The following is a 19171-nucleotide window of genomic DNA, read 5'->3' as shown; positions in this document are numbered from 1 at the left end:
ATTAAATAAAATATTATTATAATAAATTTTTTTAATATTATTCTTGTTTTAGGATTTGAAAAAATTGAATTATTTATTTTATTTTATATAAAAATTTGAAAAAATTATAATGATTAGATGAGATGAGTTGAGAAGTTTTATGAAAATAAACGAGACCTGATGGCAAGTTTTGTCCTTAGTTCTAAATATGATAAGTATTAACACCATAAATCTTTAAATTACATAATAAATAAACTAAATTGCAAAATCCCTATGTTCAATGTTATGATTTAGAAAATCCACAATTTAGGTTATGTTAAGATTCCTTATTTTGCTCATTATTTGTTAAAAAAAAATAACAATATAGATAGATTGGTATTTTCCTAGTAAGCAAACAAGAAAAAGAAAAATCAAAGAGAAAGATTGGACCAAAAGATTAGATAGATTTAGCCATCAAATAAAACAGCTAATGAATACATCAATACATCATGTGTATTTGGAGGGTCCTTGACTCCTTTCTTTCATATCCATGAAACTTAGTGCCTGTACAGGGAGTGTTAAAGAAAGGCAGTTTATTGAGGGGATCACTTTTATTTTTTCTTATTGTATCTTTAATTTTTTATCCATGTTTGAAATTGGTGTAAATAAGGTCTTTTCTACTCTCTAAACAAGGGTGAACTCTCATGTCAACTTTTTATAAGAGCATCTTAGTTCATTGTATTAGGTAAAGTTTTAGGCAAAGCTTGACTAAAGTATTAGTACTAGACTGAATAAAGTTTGGCTAAAATTTAGTTAGACAATTTACTTTTATAAATTTATAGTTAGTTATTTTTTAATAATATCAAATAACAGCCTCTCCAAATATATTATTATTTTATTAAAATATTAATTTTGACCTTTTTCATTTCTTTTAATTCTAATTGTAATTTGAATATTTATTTGTTCTTAAAAAAGTATACATTAATTTTCTAACATTGATATTAAATTTTAAAATAGAAAATTGACATCAACTAATAATAATATTGCAGAACTAGAACTTGAAGCACTCCGGCAAGATGATGCAACGTCATTGAAATGATGACTGATGGAGACTAGCCACCTTCTGTGGTTGAGTTTGAGATTTGGGCACTTCATATTTTTGAGACGAAGATGAATTTTCTAAAATTGTGAGCTCGTGGGAAACAAATAGCACGCTGGAGATGGAATTTTATGCTAAAATAATATTTGGCAAACACTTTGATTCAACAGATTTAACTAGTGAAAATGATCGAAGTTAGAAGTACTGTAGTTTTGTTGAGTACACTACAGTGAATTTTTATGCAATCTAGTTAAACTTTGTCCAAAATATAACTTTACTGAGCCTACTACTAGTGCTCTAAATACCACTTTTTAACTTTTGATTGATCACTCAAAACTTGAACTTCACATTAGATTAATCATCTCACTCTCTATAATAATAAAATATTATTATTTTTTATCTACTTTTTTAATACATTATTTAATACTATTTTATTTTCATTTTCATAATCTCCAACTAGATGATTTTCTTGTTCTCGTAAAAGTAGTAAAAGATCATTTTATGAAAAGAGTTTTTAATACTCTTTGATAATGTGCATAAAAGATGATAATGCGTAAAATATCATTTTTTTAATGCTTTTTTATTTTTATTTTTATAATTTAATACTATTTTATAAATTATAAATGTCATTTTTATTTTCTTTTATTTCCCATGAAGTAGGAAACTGATAAATGATTATCAAGATCCTTAGTCATTTAATGCTTTATTCTTTTCCTGGAGAGCTGCGTAGGTTGTGGGAAAGGAAAAAAAAATGTAAGTGAAAAAACAATAAAATATCAAATGACTAAGCTACTGTAGTTCAGCATATATGTTGAACCACTGTAGCTAAGAACCTGTAGTTCACGGCGCCAGATCGATGATCCTGTTGTAATTTCTTTTCTAAATCTTGCTTAATTTGCCTTTTGTTATAAGTCTAAACAATGCATGTAGGCAGTAACGTACTCATGAGATTTGAGCATATATTATATATACACTGATCCATAGTTCATATTACACAGACCATCAAAGCCAATCACCAAGACAAACCACTTTTATTTTGTTCACATTCTATATATAAGCACCACACAAAACACAATGAGACCAAGTATACATGCATATATATGATCAACACAGCCCTCCTATCTCCCAATTCTCAATGATCTAAGATTCTAAGGACTCGTAGTAGTGAAGTTGAAGTTGAAGTTGGCACAACTGGTACGGAGAAATAGCAGCGAAGAGCTAAAACCAAGCCTTGATCTAGCCAGATCAAACTGCAGAAGATTATCCTCCAACTGGTATGCACCTATGACAATAGAAGCTCTTGGGTGAGACCGTCCATCCACAAAGCCTAAACATTTCATTACCCCTTTTACTTGCCCGTACCGTCAAGTTTGCACCAAAAATCCTCCACACAACATCTTGCGAGTGCAACTCAAGGTCGATGTTGGGAACAGCAGGGCCAAGTCGTGAGCTTGGAATCTTGTTCGAGTCATAACAAACCTCAAATGGTGCCACAGGTTTTACTTGAGGTATCCCAGAGAGTGATGGTTTTGAAAATCGAGTGCTCGAGAACTATGTAAGGACTTGTGGTGCTGATCATTGTTCTTCCTAAACCATATTTGTTGATTGAGAAGAGAGATTTGCTTCGAGGAACAAGCTTGTTATTGATTTTTATTGAGCTCACTTCTATGTAGTACTCTCCTTCTTGGCTTATGGTTAATGGGGTAAGGCTTAATGGATGTGAAACATCGATACTTGGAAGCACATAGTATGGCCCATCTCCGAAGAAAATGACTCCCTTATTGTGTGAGGAAGATGTCGAGCAAATTTGGGTTGAAATTCGAAGTGTGAAGCAAGTTGAATTGGAACAGCAATTGGTGCATGGCCTAATCCTATCACGCCTTGAACATTTTTGGGTAAGCCTTTCTTCAATAGAAAAGAAGGTGCACAAGCAAAGGAAACCGAGGCACCTTGGCCATTGGCCCCGGGTTAGACCCTTGAGTTGACTGAATTGAGAGGACATCTTGAGCAAGTTCACCCATGACACTCTAGTGTGTCACCGGGTTCACCACTAGGAGCTTGCAGGTGTTGTTATGGCACCCTCTGGGTCTAGCCGTGGAGGCCAGACAAGTGTAGCAATAGTGGTTATTGGCTCTAGAGCAATGGGTGGAGTGAGAATAAGGAGTATGGTAGGTTGATGACAAGTATTGTTGCTTGCAATTCACCCACAAGAACAACCCGTTTAAGTCTACCACAAAGGGAACCTGCAGAAGAGGGCTGTGGATATTAGCCACATGAAGACCTGTGGGAGTATCTTTTTGCACGGGTAAAACGAGCTTGTTTGGCTTGAAAATGGTTCTAGTTCGGGTTTGGGATTGTGATGAAAGAACAAGGGAAGAGAATGAAAGAAAGATGAGAAGATAATGCAGCAAAGAAGCCATTGATGGATTATGAAAGCTTACTATAAATGAAGGGTTGAAGACGATGTTGTTAGAAGACACTGGACAAACGACTTGCAGTTTAGACACTACATAAATCTGTTGTCGCATGTATTTAATTACATTTCATTTGCATTTCCTTTGTATTTACATTTTACACATGTCATAAGGTTTTTAGAGCAAGCTGTTAGGCAGTTAGATTCTTTGTTGTATATATTTCAACTTCTTCTTTAATGAACAGTACACAATTTTGGGAAATCCGATTGATCCTTCTTCTTCGTCAATTTTTTGCTCCTCTGTTTTTATTCTTGTCGCCCAGAGCTTCATTCCTTTGATTTGTTACATGGTATCAGCAACTATTGAGAAGCAATCTTGATGGAAAACGTGAACCCAGAAACCCCCACCCTTGAAACCCCATCGATTTCTCCAAACCCTAATTCTCACCTAAACACAAATACCCTTCACTCATACATCAATCTCACCGATCCCTCAAACCCTTTCTGTCTTGATCATGGTGATAATCCTGCCATTTCCCTCGTTCCTGAGCTTCTAACCACCAATAATTATGTCGCATGGTCTATAGCCATGCGAGGTGCTCTTCGAGCCAAGAATAAGCTTGGCTTCATTTTGGGTATCTTGTTGAAACCTACGTCTCCTACAGATCCATTACTTGATCTATGGGAAAGGTGCAACGATATGATTGTTTCTTGGATCCAAAACTCTATTAGCATTTCTCTTAAATCATCTATGGTCTTTGTTGATGATGCTAAGGAGATTTGGTAAGACTTGTCCAATTGTTTTTCCCAGCAAAACGGTCCACGAATTTTTCAGTTGAAGAAGGATTTAGCCAGTCTTCTTCAAGAACGTGATTCTATGAGAATCTATTAAGGTAAGTTGAAATCACTTTGGGATGAGCTTTCCATTTACGATCATTTTCCTATACACACTTGTGGTATTTTGAAAACTTTTATGGATCGTCATCGGAGGGACTATGTTCTTCAGTTTCTAATGGGACTTAATGAATCATATTCTTCCATTAGAGACCAAATTATGTTAATAGATCATCTTCCATCTGTTACCAATGTGTTTTCTCTAATACAGCAACAAGAACGGCATTCTCAACTAACCTCTATTATTCCTTCTACTCAAACCATGACTCTTGCTGTTACAAAACCTTTCCTTTCATCCAAATACCCACCCAAACAAAACCCTAACTCCAAGAAGGATCGGCCATATTGCAATCACTGTAAGATTTCTGGCCACTCGATGGAAACCTGCTTTAAACTTGGCAATGTTGTTGCTCCAATTTGCTCACACTATAACCTTACTAGCCATTCTGTTGAGAAATGCTATAAATTAAATGGTTATCCACCTGGCCATAAGCTACATGCCAAGCAGCAGCCCCCTTATGTCAAATTGGCCAAACAAACTTCATACTCTGCTGTTTCTGTTGTGGACAATTCTAGTGATGACATGATTGGTTTGACCAAGCATCAATACCAATAGCTGATGTCCTTGCTACAACCCAAGGATTCTTCAACAGCAGCCTCTGTTTCTCACTCGGCATCACCATCTCATCTCATTCCTCTTCTGTTCCTGCTTCACAAATGTCTAGTATATATTCTTGTTTTTCTACACATACACATAGCACCTCAATTCATTGTTCTTCGAGTTGATATTAGACACAGGTGCTAATATGGTCTGCAGCACTACATTTTTTACAACCATTTCTTCCGTTGTCGCCTACTCTGTTAAGCTTCCAAATGGAAGCCTAGCTCCTGTAACACATATTGGTAATATTCAATTGACCAATACCATCATTTTAAGGGATGCTATCTGCGTCCCATTTTTCTCTTTCAATTTAATTTCTACAACTAAGTTGACTCATAGCTTAACTTGTTGCTTACTGTTTTTCTCTAAATACTACTTCATACAGGACCTGCTTTCTTGGAAAACCATTGGGAAGGGTGAGCTCAAGCATGGTTTATACCATTTCATATGTTCAAACATTTCTCCTTCAGCCCTTGCTCACTCCTTTTCAATTCACCCATCTTTTACTGCACACACTTCTTGATCAATAATGTTAACCAACCTGACCTTTGGCATTATCGCGTAGGCCATTTATTAGTTTCTAGGTTAAGAATGATTTCTGATCCCATTGTAAGCAAGCATTTTACTGATGTTAATGAAAATTCTTGTGTTGTTTGTCCCCTTGCCAAGTTCCACAGTTCCACAGATTACCTTTTCCAAATAGTGAGCATACTTTATCTAGGATTTTTGAATTAATCCATTGTGACTTATGGGGCTCACATTCCACTATTGCATACGATGGCTCATGCTATTTATTAACCATTGTAGATTATTTCTCTCGATCCACTTCGGTTTACTTACTTAATTCCAAAGCTGACACCAAAACCTGCATTACTTCCTTCTATAATTTGGCGGAAACACAATTTAGACTCAAAATTAAAATATTAAGAAGTGATAATAGTGCTGAGTTCTATATGACCAATTTTTTCAATGAAAAATGTATAATCCATCATAAGAGTTGTGTGCAAACCCCTCAACAGAATGACATTGTTGAGGAAGCATCAACACTTGCTAAATGTGGTTAGAGCACTACGATTCCAATCTAATTTGCCTCTTAATATTGGAGTAACTGTATTCTAACAGCCACCTACATCATAAACCGGCTTCCCACCCCCATTTTAAAAAATAAGACCCTTTTGAGATCTTTTTTAATAAAAAACCTCAATATGCCCACATGAAGGTTTTTGGGTCTTTATGCTTTGCAGCCACCCTCTTACATGCTAGACAAAAATTTGATCCTAGAAGCCGTAGTTGTGTTTTTCTAGGCTACCCTTTTGGCACCAAAGGATATAAATTATTGGATCTATCCACACACACCATTTTCATTTCAAGAGATGTAAATTTTCATGAGTCCATTTTCCCTTTCAACCAAACATCACAACTCTCATCCACTTCTCCTTCACAGTCACATTTACCTATTTCCCACCCCCACTCTTATACACCCATTTCTGACCCGCCTCCCACAGCCATTTTTTCCCCATCTTCTCCTCTACATCCTTCACATTCTACACCATCCCATACTCTAATTCCATCCCCACCTCTTCCTACTAATTCGTCCACTTCACCCACCCCTCTAAATCATTCCCTTCCTTCTCTTAGGAGTTCTACCAGAATTCGAACAGCACCACAGTACCTCAAGAACTATCACTGTTCTCAAATCATGCTTGATCCTCTTGCACAATCAGTTTCCCGGGATGCACCTGCTATTAGTGGTAAGTCTTTTCCCTTAAATAATTGCTTATCTTATCATAAATTCAGTCCCAATTTTCTAGCCTTTACTACTTCTATTTCTGTCCAAATCGAGCCTCATTCTTACAAACAAGCTTTGAAGGATCCTGGTTGGTGTAAGGCTATGGAAGCTGAGATTGAAGCACTGGATAATAACAAGACCTGGACACTCACTGAATTACCCCATGGAAAAGAAGCCATTGATTGTAAGTATATTTACAAAATTAAATTTAAGTTTGATGGAATTGTTAAAAGACGTAAGGCTAAATTAGTAGCTAAAGGATACACACAAATAGAGGGCATAGACTTCCATGAGACCTTCTCCCCTATTGCTAAGCTCGTTACTGTGAGAGGTCTCTTTGCCATTGCTGCAATCAAAGGATGACATTTGCATCATTTCGATGTTGCTTACTATAAATGAAGGGTTGAAGAGGATGTTGTGCATTTAAAAGGTATGCTTCTAGGCTATAGAACTGAAGGAATATGGACATTTTTGAGTGTTTGGCGTTGTTCAGAACAGAGTTTGGACCTTTTTTGCGTGAGATGGGCTTTGGTTATGCTTTATTTTGTGGGCTCAGATGAGCACCAACTTGGGTAAAGGAACAAAGAGTTCGGGAGTGTGAGAGGCACTTGGCAATGGCATACAGAAGATCGCTTCAACAGCCATGCAGAATAAGTTGGATGAGCTCACAATTTTGGGTCAGTCCACACATTGCCATGCACACCGCTATTCAGCTCATTGTTCATCATTTTTACGTAGTTTGCTTGTCGTTTTGGATTAAACCAAATCTAAAGCGATTACTACTTCATTCTTATCTGAAACTGCAGCATTCTACCAACACTTTACTAAAGAAAATAAGTAAATAACCATGTCAGTTATATCCTGGATTAATTATAATGTGATAAACAAATCAGACGTTTATGTCTTGGTTCGAGATAAGTGATCACTCAAGGATGACATGCATGTGGTTGTTTGCGATCAAAATCTTTTCTGGTTTTTACATAAACTATAAGACATTGTGACAGAAATATATACATAACCTCTACAAATTACTTGGTTTACCTCAGTCAAATACCTTTCTCCAAGTGATAATTGCCAAGAGACATTAATGATACAGGGGGTCATGCCCTTTTCTTTATGGACAAGGATTCAGTGTCATGGTTTAGCCCTGCCCAAACTTGCAGCAACTCCAAATACGAGAAAATGGTCACTTTCATACACGAGACTCGAGAGTTCATCTATGATCTATCTATTTTTTTTTTTTTTTTTATAGAAATATTCAAATGATGAATTCCTTGATGAAAACGAAAATTTAAAAAACAATCAAAAAGACGAAGAAGCGTTTGGTGGAAGTCAAAAGTTCACAAAAAAGAACATGGGGATTGAGGCCAAACGTTTCCATCTGAACCCAACATGTAAACTTCTTTGATGTGTATTTCACTATTTGAACACATCTTTTAAGAAAGTTGCTTGCCTGCACCCATAAAAGTATGATTCGCATTTCACTTTTTCTTTCTTCACCTCTCTACCTTTTGCTAGGAGAGTTCCAATGAAATGTGCACCAAATGACCATTTTGATCATCATACCCATTTTCTTCTCTTTTCTGCATAATACACTACAAAACAAACATCCAAATAACTTCATCTTTTTTTCCTCCCTTTTTGGGTTGGAAGGAAAGAATAATGTCATGTCTCTAAACAGATGAACAGAAGTTTGATGGATCAATCAAATACTTATGGAGCAAAATTTAATACCACTTCCAAGCAACATAAGCAATGATGCTTGCACTTTTGTAGCATCACCACCACAAATGCACAAACCCATGAAAACAAACCAAAATAGAATTTACTGTCCTCCCAAATTTACATAATACTACAACTACCAGTATTCTCATCGCTGAACATGTGAGTAAAAGGATCGGCCACGGGATAAGGCATCGGCTGCGGCTGCGGCGGCATGTAATTGAGGGCCGGATGGGACCGAGCATACATCATTGGCTGGTACATATCATTCCCATTTGCCCTTTGTTGATTCATTATCATCGCCATGTATTGTTGGTTGTACGGATTGCCCGGCCCCATTCCTTGATAATATCCACCGTTCATTGCCGCTGGTGCAGGTAGACCTTGCACTGCCGGAATATTTCCAAACTGGCCCATTGGATAGTTACCCATCTGGCCCATTTGTGCTCCTTGGCCCATCTGGCCCATTGGGTAGGAGCCCATTGGACCCATTTTTCCTACTTGGCCCATTTGGTTCACAGGGCCCATTGGGTAGTCACTAGTGTAGCCCATTTGTCCTCTCTGGCCCATCTGAGAAACATTCCCACCCCCGGCCCTACCTCCACCCCCACCCCCAACTTTGCTTCCCTTGCCATGATTAGTAGAAACAACATCAATATCGTGGAACCCATTTTTCTTTTTGCTGACTTCGTGGACCCCATCATTCTTGGCTCCACCTTTCTTACTCACAGTGCCATTATTGTTTCCACCACCACCCTTACTGCCATTATTACTGGTAGTCTTACCGCTGCCACCCTCTCGTTTGCTACCACTTCTACCAAACCCTAGCAACCCACTTAACAATCCACCGCCACTTTTGCTCCCTTTTTTATCTCCACCACCATGGTTTTGCTTCCCTCCTTTCTTATTCCCACCACCATCACTGCCTTTCTTTCCTCCATTACCTTTCTTGCTGTCTTGAAATCCATCCTTACCACCCTTCATCATTACAGGAATATCAATAGCACCACCTTTCTTGGCATTCCCACCCCCACCACCCCTTTTCTCATTCATGTGAGGACCATTCATCATAGCATTTGGCCCAAACGGTCCATTGCCTTTGCCCATCATAGGCATCATCTTGTTGGGTACTTGATGTCCATGAGGCCCATGACCAAACTCATAATCATCACCATCATCAAAGTCTTCATCAAATTCATCATCGTAATCATCAAATTCATCAAATTCATCATCACTTAAATCAAATTCATCCTCAGGCACGTTGAACTTGACAGATTTCTGGTCTTTAAAGGGCACCTTCAGATCTTTAGCCCCTTTCATTTGGTGCTGTGGTTGTTGCCCTCCCTTTTTGTCCTTCCCACCTTTTTGAGATTTGTTGTCTTTGCCCCCTTTGCCGTTCTCGATTTGCATGTTTCTGAACTGATTATTGAACTGGTTTGGGTTCAAGTTTGAACTTTTTTGATGTCCCCAGAGCTCTGCATGTTTTCCTGACTTCTCTAGCTTATGTAAGAGTCTGGCTGGATCAAAATTTCCTGAAACGCTCACCTTACCTTGGTCTGCATCTATGTGTACAGCATAAACTCCTAGCCAAAAGCAAATGGGAAAAAATGAATTTTTATATACAACTAAATCATAAAAATGTAGATTTAAAAATCACAGACAAAATGAACATACTAAGAAACTCGAGGATACTACTTCTGTAAGAAAAGGGGTCAGATAATAACCTTCAATTTTCTGCACTAATTTCTTCACTTTCTGCTTACATCCATCACAGTGTATATTCACTTTGAAGATATAAATCTGCAAAGTAAAGCGCAACCTCAAATAGCTTAAAAAAAGTTGCAAAATCTAGAGTTTAAAGAAGGAAAAGAAGCAAACTAAACTTATGAGTTGAGAAGCAGAAGAGCAAATGAAGGTCCCAAATTGCTTCATTTCAAAATATGAGACATGAAAGCAGTTAAAAAGGCGTGTACCTGACTCCTCAACGTATCTTGTTTACTCATCCTTTCAGAGAGAGGGATAGAGGAAATGGATCTGAACCAGCGAGTGAGCCTAGAAGAGAATAAGAGCTTTGAGAGGGAGAGAGAGAGAGAGAGAGTTCAAAGGTGGTTGGTGAGTATTAAAGATGTTATCTTTAAGCTTTGTCCCTGTATTTCAGGCTTCTGTGCCATATTTTGAACTTAATTTTAATAGAGAGAAAAGGCGGTTGCTCGAGCTACAAGAAATATCTTATGTATATATAAACAATTGGGACACTGAACACGGTTTGGCTGGACATGCTTTTTTGCTTTAGGCTAAAAGTGTCAGACAACCTAACTTAAGCAATAACGAAAGAATTAATTTGCATAATAAGCCACTGTCTAAAGAGAAATCCAACGGCTACGCTAGTCCTCCTACTTCAAAATTTATATATCTTGTTCAAAATCCAAGCTTTTCAACTTCTAAGCTGCACTTAACTCTAAAAAGAGAGAAGGATCCGACTGTTTTAGTCCTTAAAAGTTTATAAATATTATACCAAAGATCAGAGTGGAAGCAAACTCGCACCATCAATGGTGTTTAAGACACAGGAAGGGTCACTTTGTTTCTAGCTAAGGAAAAGATTAAAAAAAAAAAAAAACCTCTGATCTCTCTTCCCTCCCCCCCGATCGATTATATAGGTCACGCTGGAGTTGAATGAGATTTGATTTTTTACATTGTTTGTAGTTTAAACAGAACACTTGACTCTCTTTTTACAGTCCGAAATGCCATGGTTGCATGATTAACATTGCTGCAATGATTGTACCCAACTCGATTAGTGTGTGTGATCATCTGACATAAGATCGCATTTTTATTTTTAATATCGTGAAAAGATCTGCTATCAATCTTCTTTTCATTTCTCAATCAAATATATATACTCCTTTTAGATCAAAGCCACTTGTACTGTGAAACCACCTTTTTTCCCATGGAAGCAAATTTGACTAATATTTAGAGATTATCGAAACTTGTGATATTGGAAAACAGGTTCTATGAGATATGATTTCGAGGAGATGCATCTGTGGGAATTGGGACCATGCATATGCATTATCTAATCAAAGCAATTTGAGCAACCAATTTTTCCAAGCAAATATTGGAAGCTCTCACAAATGAAGCCATGTAATTTACATTCCTCACAATTTTTTATTTTTGTTTTGTTTTTCTAATGAGGAGTGCTATAATTATAAAAAAATTACATAAAAATAATTTTATAAACTGACATGCTTTCATGTGATACGTTAAATTTATTTATTTTTTTTTCATACTATAAATTCTCAAGTAAGTATCAAGACAGGTCAATCATTCTGATCAGAGGAGAACTTTGATTACTAAAAATGCTTTTACCATATTGCCATAGTTGATGATTATTAGACGTAATTTATGCTCGAGTGACACTTTTTTGCATTACCCTCCACCAATTATTTACTTTTCTCTGCAGTGAGGGAGAGTTACAACCCAGCTAGCAAAAAAAGGTAGAAGGGTCACCAAGAAGACATCAATAACCTTTACAGCAGAGCCTAAAGAAATATCAAGGGAGGCCAAACTGTCATTCAGGACTATTTTTGTATTAATGTACCGAAGGGGGAGCCAAAGCATCTTACAACTGGCTGGATGCTCAGAATTTTTTTAACAAAAAAAAAAAAAAATTCCCACCAGTCCAAACAACATCTTATGAGCAAGCAGAGATGCACTCGGCAGTCGGCAGTACAGCAGTCAAAGAAACGCCAGATCAATAAAAAAAAGTTTTGAACCCTTCTTTTACAACCAAATTATTGTTTGTCATCCTAAAAAGCCTACCCCATGCAGAAAATGCTGTCCTTAAAACCCTCTTTTCCATTATCTCCTCCCTTTGTGAATGTCCTTTGCCTGTAAAAGGTTGTTTGAACGGTGATGAATTGCAGAAGCCCTACAATTAATACCTCCTCCCCGTCTGATGTATGTGCTTTTTTGTAGTGCATGGGGACCTGGGGTAGCTCACAAATCTGCTTTTGTGGACTAAATCGACTTCTTTTTCTTTCTTTCATCTTGTAGGAGCTATGATAATATCGTTAGATTATACTTTTTCCTCTTAAATATGGTTCAATCATGTCTGCATTATCGAAGGTTGGAATCCTCAAAGCCCAAAGGCAGTCTATAATAGCGTATTTTTTGTATGCTTTCTGATCTGATCCTTCATTGGAGAAAGGCCTCCATTAAAACATGACCTGTTGAATTCAAACCAAGTGATCACTTCAAGTCTCTGCACTAGAACATCTCAGCTGCAAGCTAACCTTTGGTTTGACTCATATTAATCATGCATGCACGCTTGACTTGGTACAGCTATCATTTTAATGTAGCCTCGGATAATTTGGAAAATGATGAAACGGTATATCAATAATATTATATACAAATCTCAAATAAATAAATCTTACCTAAATAAAAAATTTAATCACATTAAAAAGGAATGAATTTTTTTACATATTTATAATATGAAGTCTATTTTTTTACAAAATCTTACGTAAAAGTTATCTATTTAAGGCTAGTACTCACGTGTAAAAGGTTGAAGTAGATGTACATGAAAATTAAAGATTCGTTTATTTTTAGAGATGAGATAAGATTAGTTGAATTGAAATTAAAATTAAAAATTTAAATAAAATATTGTTAAAATATATTTTTTAATATTATTTTTATTTTAGAATTTAAAAAAGTTAAATTATTTATTTTATTTTATATTAAAAATTAAAAAAATTATAATAATTAAATAAAATGATATGAAATTATTTTTAAAAGCAAGACCTAAAATGGTGGTATAAAAGAGAGAACATGGAGTATACTGTTCGCTACCTGTAATATAATGCAAGTGTGTAGCAATAAAGGTGCAGTACAGCAGTATAGCCACTGCAGTACGGTCTAGAATGATAATATAAAGCTAGGTACGTAGGGGAGAGCTTTTTCCAAGGCGCACCTTAGCATGTGCTTCTGAAAATCAAATATTTTAATTTTAATCTTAGTCAACACACCCTGTTTCATGTGTATTTAATTCGACACTTAAAAAAACAAACTTTGATGCTTTTAGTTAGTGAAAAATAATTTCTTTACTAAAAAACACGTGACAATCTTATGAATTGTCCTAAATATTTCATGGGACTGTCACGAGTAGGGGTGTAAATGATTCGGTCTAGTCTGGTGATTTATCACTAAACATCCAAAGGGACGGATCGGACCGAAAGCTCGGTTTAATGGTTTGATCTAATTTTTTTTATTTTTTTAAATAATTAATAAAAAAATTTTATTTAAAATATTAAATAAAATTAAGTGACTTATTAATGTAGATTATATAATAAATTCAATAAAAAAATATTTTATATGGTCAATGATAATAAATTATATAAAAATTATATTACTAATTTATATAATTACTATATAATTAACTAATTGATATTATATATTAGTTAATTCATAAAATATTAATAAGTATTAATAATATATTTAAAATTTTATATTATTAATAGTGATAGGATAGATGAAGATATATATAAAATATTATTAATTTATATAATATTAACAAGTATTAAAATATATTTAAAATTTATATTATTAATTATATAATTATTATATATAAAATATATATTTTTTTTTATTCGGTCTAGTCTAATCCGAAAAAATCTTAAACCGTAAATCGGATTGAAATTTTTCCATTCTCTAAAATGTAAACCGGACCGGACTGATGTAAGTCTCGGTCCGTTCGGTCCTTGCAAACGTGCCGTCTCAGATATTAATGTGGTGACTGGATGGCAACATGATCTGATACTGGGGATCATAGCCTGCAGCGCTCTGACTGCCAGTTGATGAGCCATATGCCAGCCCATGTGATCTTCATAATATCAACAAATAATGCATTCGGTACATTTTTGTCACATATGTGCACGCCCACTTTCACTTTTATCTTCCTATTTATGTCCACTACTTACTTATTTTACAGTGATAATTCAAACAAGTTCCAACTTCCTTGAGACAGAGAGAAACTGCTCAACATAATGGAGAGAAAAATAAACTCATAATTTCTTTAATCAAAGAGATTAATGCAATTAAAAGCGATTACAGATTTGGTGAGTTAATACTACAAATTATAAAAATAGAACTATGTTTTGGTCAAAACTAAGAAAATGGGGTAAAAAAATATCAATCTTCCTTTATATATGTTTGGTCAGAATCAATGGTGTCATAGCACATGAGTAATCTTATAAATGAGATCAGTTGGGTCCCCAGAGAAGGTCATGTAGTCCTCTGATTAGGTACACTCCCTAACCACTGACAGTCAGTGCCTCAGAACACACAGGCCCCTTTAATTTGGATAGGATGGGGTTGGTGGTTGGTGGTGACAGCCTCCAGGTTGAATTTATTGACCGCCTTGGCTCGTTGCATGGCACAGTTATTTTGAAATGAGAACAGATTAGCTCTTTTTAAATTATAATACTATTTAGAGATCAAGAAATCCTGATTACTCATAAAAAAGACTCAACCATTTTGCATCATGTGTTCCATACCATGCATGCATACATGCAGCCTGGAGTACTGGAGAACAACATTCTTGCAAACAGTGAAAGTGAACCATAATAAAAGACTACGTGCCAAAATGAAAATCTAAGGTTAAGATCACTGTTCATCTGTAGAGAAGGAACCCAGAAATATTGAATTCGATCAAATCCTCAGCAGTAAGTAAGGTCAGTGATTCTCTTGCACTTTTAGATACTGTTCGAGACTCGAGACCACACTTTTGTTCCCTCTTCTTACAGCACTCATGATCTTTCTTCCAACACTTTCGCGCATTCCAATCACTTTAACCAGCCTGTGTTTGCTTGCTTGTGTTGCAAATATTCCCTCCCGGCAAGCACTTTATGACTTTGTGCTTTTTAATGGGAGATACAGCATACTCGTACGAATACAGGATTTAGCCGGGATCTAGATATTATATCATCTACAACAATAAATAAAGAGATATATAACGTCAAATCACATCAATTAAATTGATTTATTTTTATAAAATGTGTTGAAATATTTCTATTATATTATATACCATAAGTCCTAAAATGTCTAACTTTTTAACCTGAAATTAATATTTCATACTTTTAATTTAAACTACTGAATGGATAATAACTTCAAATTTGATTGTAGATCCTCCATTAATTGCTTTAGAAAAATGTTATTCTCGTCGAGAGTTGGATCTTGATTGAGTCCCGATAAATTTTTATTTTTGTATCTAGTAATTAAGGAAGTATTTTTTTAATAAAGTTATAAATTTTTTAAAAATGTTTAAAGTATAAAGAAAATGAATGAAAAAAAATTTTAAAAAAATTACCCTTATCCGAACCCATCTCGTGCTACAGTACTGCTCATTGCTTTATTACATTTTAATTTGCTTAATTAAGCTTAAACCTGTACGTGTTGTTTAATTTGGTGTTAATGCAAGCATCTTTATGTGAAAGACTGAGCTTCATAGTCTATCATTTGAATTGAAAACCATCTCAACTCATCTCAGTTTATTATTATAATTTTTTTAAATTTCTACGTAAAAAATAATAAACAATTCAATTCTTTTAAATTTCAAAACAACTTTTTTAAATTTTTATACAAAATATAATAAAAATTTAACTTTTATTTTACATTTATAAACTATTTTCATCCATCTTTTGAATCCAAACCATTCCTAATCTATTTATACATATAATCATGAACATTTAAAGACAATTCATTGGATTAATAAATGATATTTAATGAATATTTCTCCATGCGTGTCGAACTCTCTCACACTACCACTCGTCCTCCCTTCAACATGCCAGCTTCTCTTCATGCTCTATATCAGAGAATCTTCCTCCCTTTCCTTTGGACCAATATTATTTTCAAGTTCAAAGCACTATCAATATCTGTTTTATTATTATGAGCCGATCTAAATCAGGTGGTGCAAAGGAATGGAGGAGGAGGAGGAGTTTCAAGGGATTATTTTATGTGTGAACGCCTTATCTTCGGTTTTTTACTTTTCTCTCCTTAATTCCAGTGTGAACGCATGCACGCCGGCCATTATGGGGTTTTCGATATTGTTGGCTAGCTCTTGCTTTTCTTGCTGTACTAATATCGTATGCATGCGCGTGGTGTGTAGCTGATCCCTGCATGCATGCCTGGTGTGCAGTTTACATGAAACATGTGATACTGTTTTAATTGTTTGGAACTTATATTGCCTTCCCCAGCTGGCAAGTCATATTCACAAGGTTCTGATTCTTCTGCAATCAGTTTGTCACATTATGTACAGAAAAAAGAAGAAGAAGAAGAAGAAGAAAAAGAAAGAGGAAGGAGAATAACAAGCTACGAAGAAGAAGACAAAAGTGAGAAGTAGAAGGAGGCCGATCGATCGAGGAGATCGATGAACCCCGGTTTTATATATATATATATTTGCAATCAGTCAAAGCCAGATTTTTCGCCACCTGCTGCAAACATCTATAATTAAGCAGCATCGATCTGCAATATTTGCAGAGCTGATCATGATGGATGTGTCCCTTGACTTGTTTGTCAATATGCCGTTTTTGCTTTAATGTGCATGTACATGAACATCAGGAGCTATATATATAGCATGCCTTAAAAATGGAAAATCTTAAAGTAACCAAATCAGTGGCAGTTCTGCCTACCCAATATTCTTGATTAGTTCATTGACCAGATCAACATCGTGAATTTGTGCATCTACTTCTTTAAGTACTTGTGAATGCAGTTTACATTATTCATTAATTCTATCTACATTTCCCTTAGAATCTATTTGTTGTCAGTTTTTTTTTTTCTAAATTTGCCATTAAGCATATCGGTGAAACTAAATATAAAACAAAAAATTTTATGTACAATTACTTTTTATGTACTATTTATATATTCTATTAATGTGATTAACTGCATCACTTTTTTTTATATAAAATAAGTATGACTAGTTTTCATTTTCTTTCTAAATTTGCCATTAAGCATATCGGTGAAACTATATATATACATAAAAAAAAAATTTATGTACAATCACTTTTTATATATTTTTTATACATTCTACTAATGTGATTAACTGTATCACTTTTTTTTTATATAAAATAAGTATGACTATTGTATTGTCTTAACTTTCTATATAAATGTTGGCCTAGAAGGTCAAAACAATCTAAAATATAACTCTAATGAGTTTAAATTCTTTTTGTATTTATAAATTTTAATTATATTATAATCTGGGTCCAAAAATATATTTTTGAACCTAAAAATAATTTGTTAGACCCAATGAGTTAACTTAGGCGGGGGGCAGGGCGGACGTCATTCCCCCCCTCCCCCCGGGGCACCGAGACGGGGAAAAAAGCCCCCGGGTAGAACCCCTAAGTAACTATATCATGTAGCAAACTCTACATAAAAGAGAATCGCTTCCCATCGGTTGGGCTGGTTTTCCTACAAAAACAGCCCTCCATTCATCTCAAGCCACATAAGACAAAACACTCTAAGAAAAATACATCCCACCACAGCCAATCACCTTGTACGTGATAGCACCGTCCTCTGCCTTCTCTTCCTCACTGGTCTCTCTGACCTCAGTCTGACGCCGACGCCGACACAAGCATCTCCATCTCCTCTCCATCAAAACCCAATCAAACCAAAATTAACCCACAGCCAAACCATAATCCATTCAAAATCACAGTGAAAACCATCTCAAACCCACAATCTCAGATCATCAAGTATAGAGAATAAGCTCAAAATTACAGTGAAACCATTGCAAACCCGCAATCTCGGGTTGAGCTTCGACTTCGGGCCCCATACTCAACTCCTTTGAAATCTCCCTCACCGGGTGGAGGGGGCGCGGGTCGAGGCTTGGGACGGTCGTAGCTGCTGTATTCAGTCTCGAGGGCCTCGTCACAACAAGCGGAGGGCTCGGCGTAGGAGGTGTACTGGGGGGAGACCAGAGGGTATACGACATAGAAGAGAGGGGTGTTAGGTCACACAAAAGAAAGGGGGGCATAGGGGGAGACGACACAGAAGAGGGGGGGCACGGGAAGGAGACGAGAGGATCGTATGCATACTCTTCATCGTATGCATCTCGATCACACAAGTGAATGGATGTGCCTCATACGTGGCATCACAGGGTTGGCAGGCTGTTTTTAAGCTTTTATAAGCCCGATCGGCTCTAAAATATTTTCTACATAAAAAATATATTTCTTGAACTACAAGTCAACCGATAACTACCGTTAATATTAACGGTATAATCCGCAAATATACTAAATGTAGACCCTTTATTGTTTGGAAGCCTTGTGTCAATCCAATTTATGCAATAGATATATGTTTTTTTATATATAATAAAGAAAAAGTGCATGTACATTCCAAAAGAAAGGCCAAAAAAAAAAAAAAAACAAAGAAAAAAAAGGCAGCACATGTTTTGGGCCAGGCAGCTTTGAAATTCTAAGGTTGGGCCGATAGCTACTAAACTTGGATCGCGTCAGATCCATTACGCTCAATTAGAGTCCATAAACACAGAAAGAACCCTAAAGCGTAAAGCCCCAATCTCGCGGACAGTGGACACTCCATCTTCATTTTTTAATTTCGCCTAAAACGGTGCGTTTCTGCTCTCCCTTGTTTTCCTTGAACTGA

General features: G+C 35.8%; 1 protein-coding gene and 1 pseudogene across 1 annotated transcript; both read right to left on the bottom strand.

The window, feature by feature from the left end:
* Positions 1-2031: 2031 nt before the first annotated feature.
* Positions 2032-3521, bottom strand: LOC121260770 (annotated as a pseudogene).
* A 4985-nt stretch (positions 3522-8506) lies between these two features.
* On the bottom strand, positions 8507-10937 carry LOC121260863 (heavy metal-associated isoprenylated plant protein 34). The gene is made up of 3 exons (XM_041162918.1): positions 10510-10937; positions 10261-10336; positions 8507-10119 (listed from the first exon to the last, which is right to left on the bottom strand). Exons 1-3 carry the CDS (start codon positions 10537-10539, stop codon positions 8657-8659), a joined length of 1569 nt encoding a protein of 522 aa, XP_041018852.1. The 5' UTR covers positions 10540-10937; the 3' UTR covers positions 8507-8656.
* Between the last annotated feature and the right edge of the window lie 8234 nt (positions 10938-19171).

The sequence above is a fragment of the Juglans microcarpa x Juglans regia genome, chromosome 4D, assembly GCF_004785595.1.
Source record: "Juglans microcarpa x Juglans regia isolate MS1-56 chromosome 4D, Jm3101_v1.0, whole genome shotgun sequence".
Taxonomy (NCBI): Eukaryota; Viridiplantae; Streptophyta; class Magnoliopsida; order Fagales; family Juglandaceae; genus Juglans; species Juglans microcarpa x Juglans regia.
This window is presented reverse-complemented; position numbering and strand designations above follow the sequence as displayed.

Excerpts from the sequence above, each read along its gene's own strand:
- LOC121260863 (XM_041162918.1), bottom strand. The coding sequence starts at position 10,539 with ATGAGTAAACAAGATACGTTGAGGAGTCAG. Across the intron at positions 10,337-10,509 it reads AAGATACGTTGAGGAGTCAG|ATTTATATCTTCAAAGTGAA; the intron begins GTACACGCCTTT and ends TTTACTTTGCAG. Across the intron at positions 10,120-10,260 it reads ATTAGTGCAGAAAATTGAAG|GAGTTTATGCTGTACACATA; the intron begins GTTATTATCTGA and ends GCTTTTGGCTAG.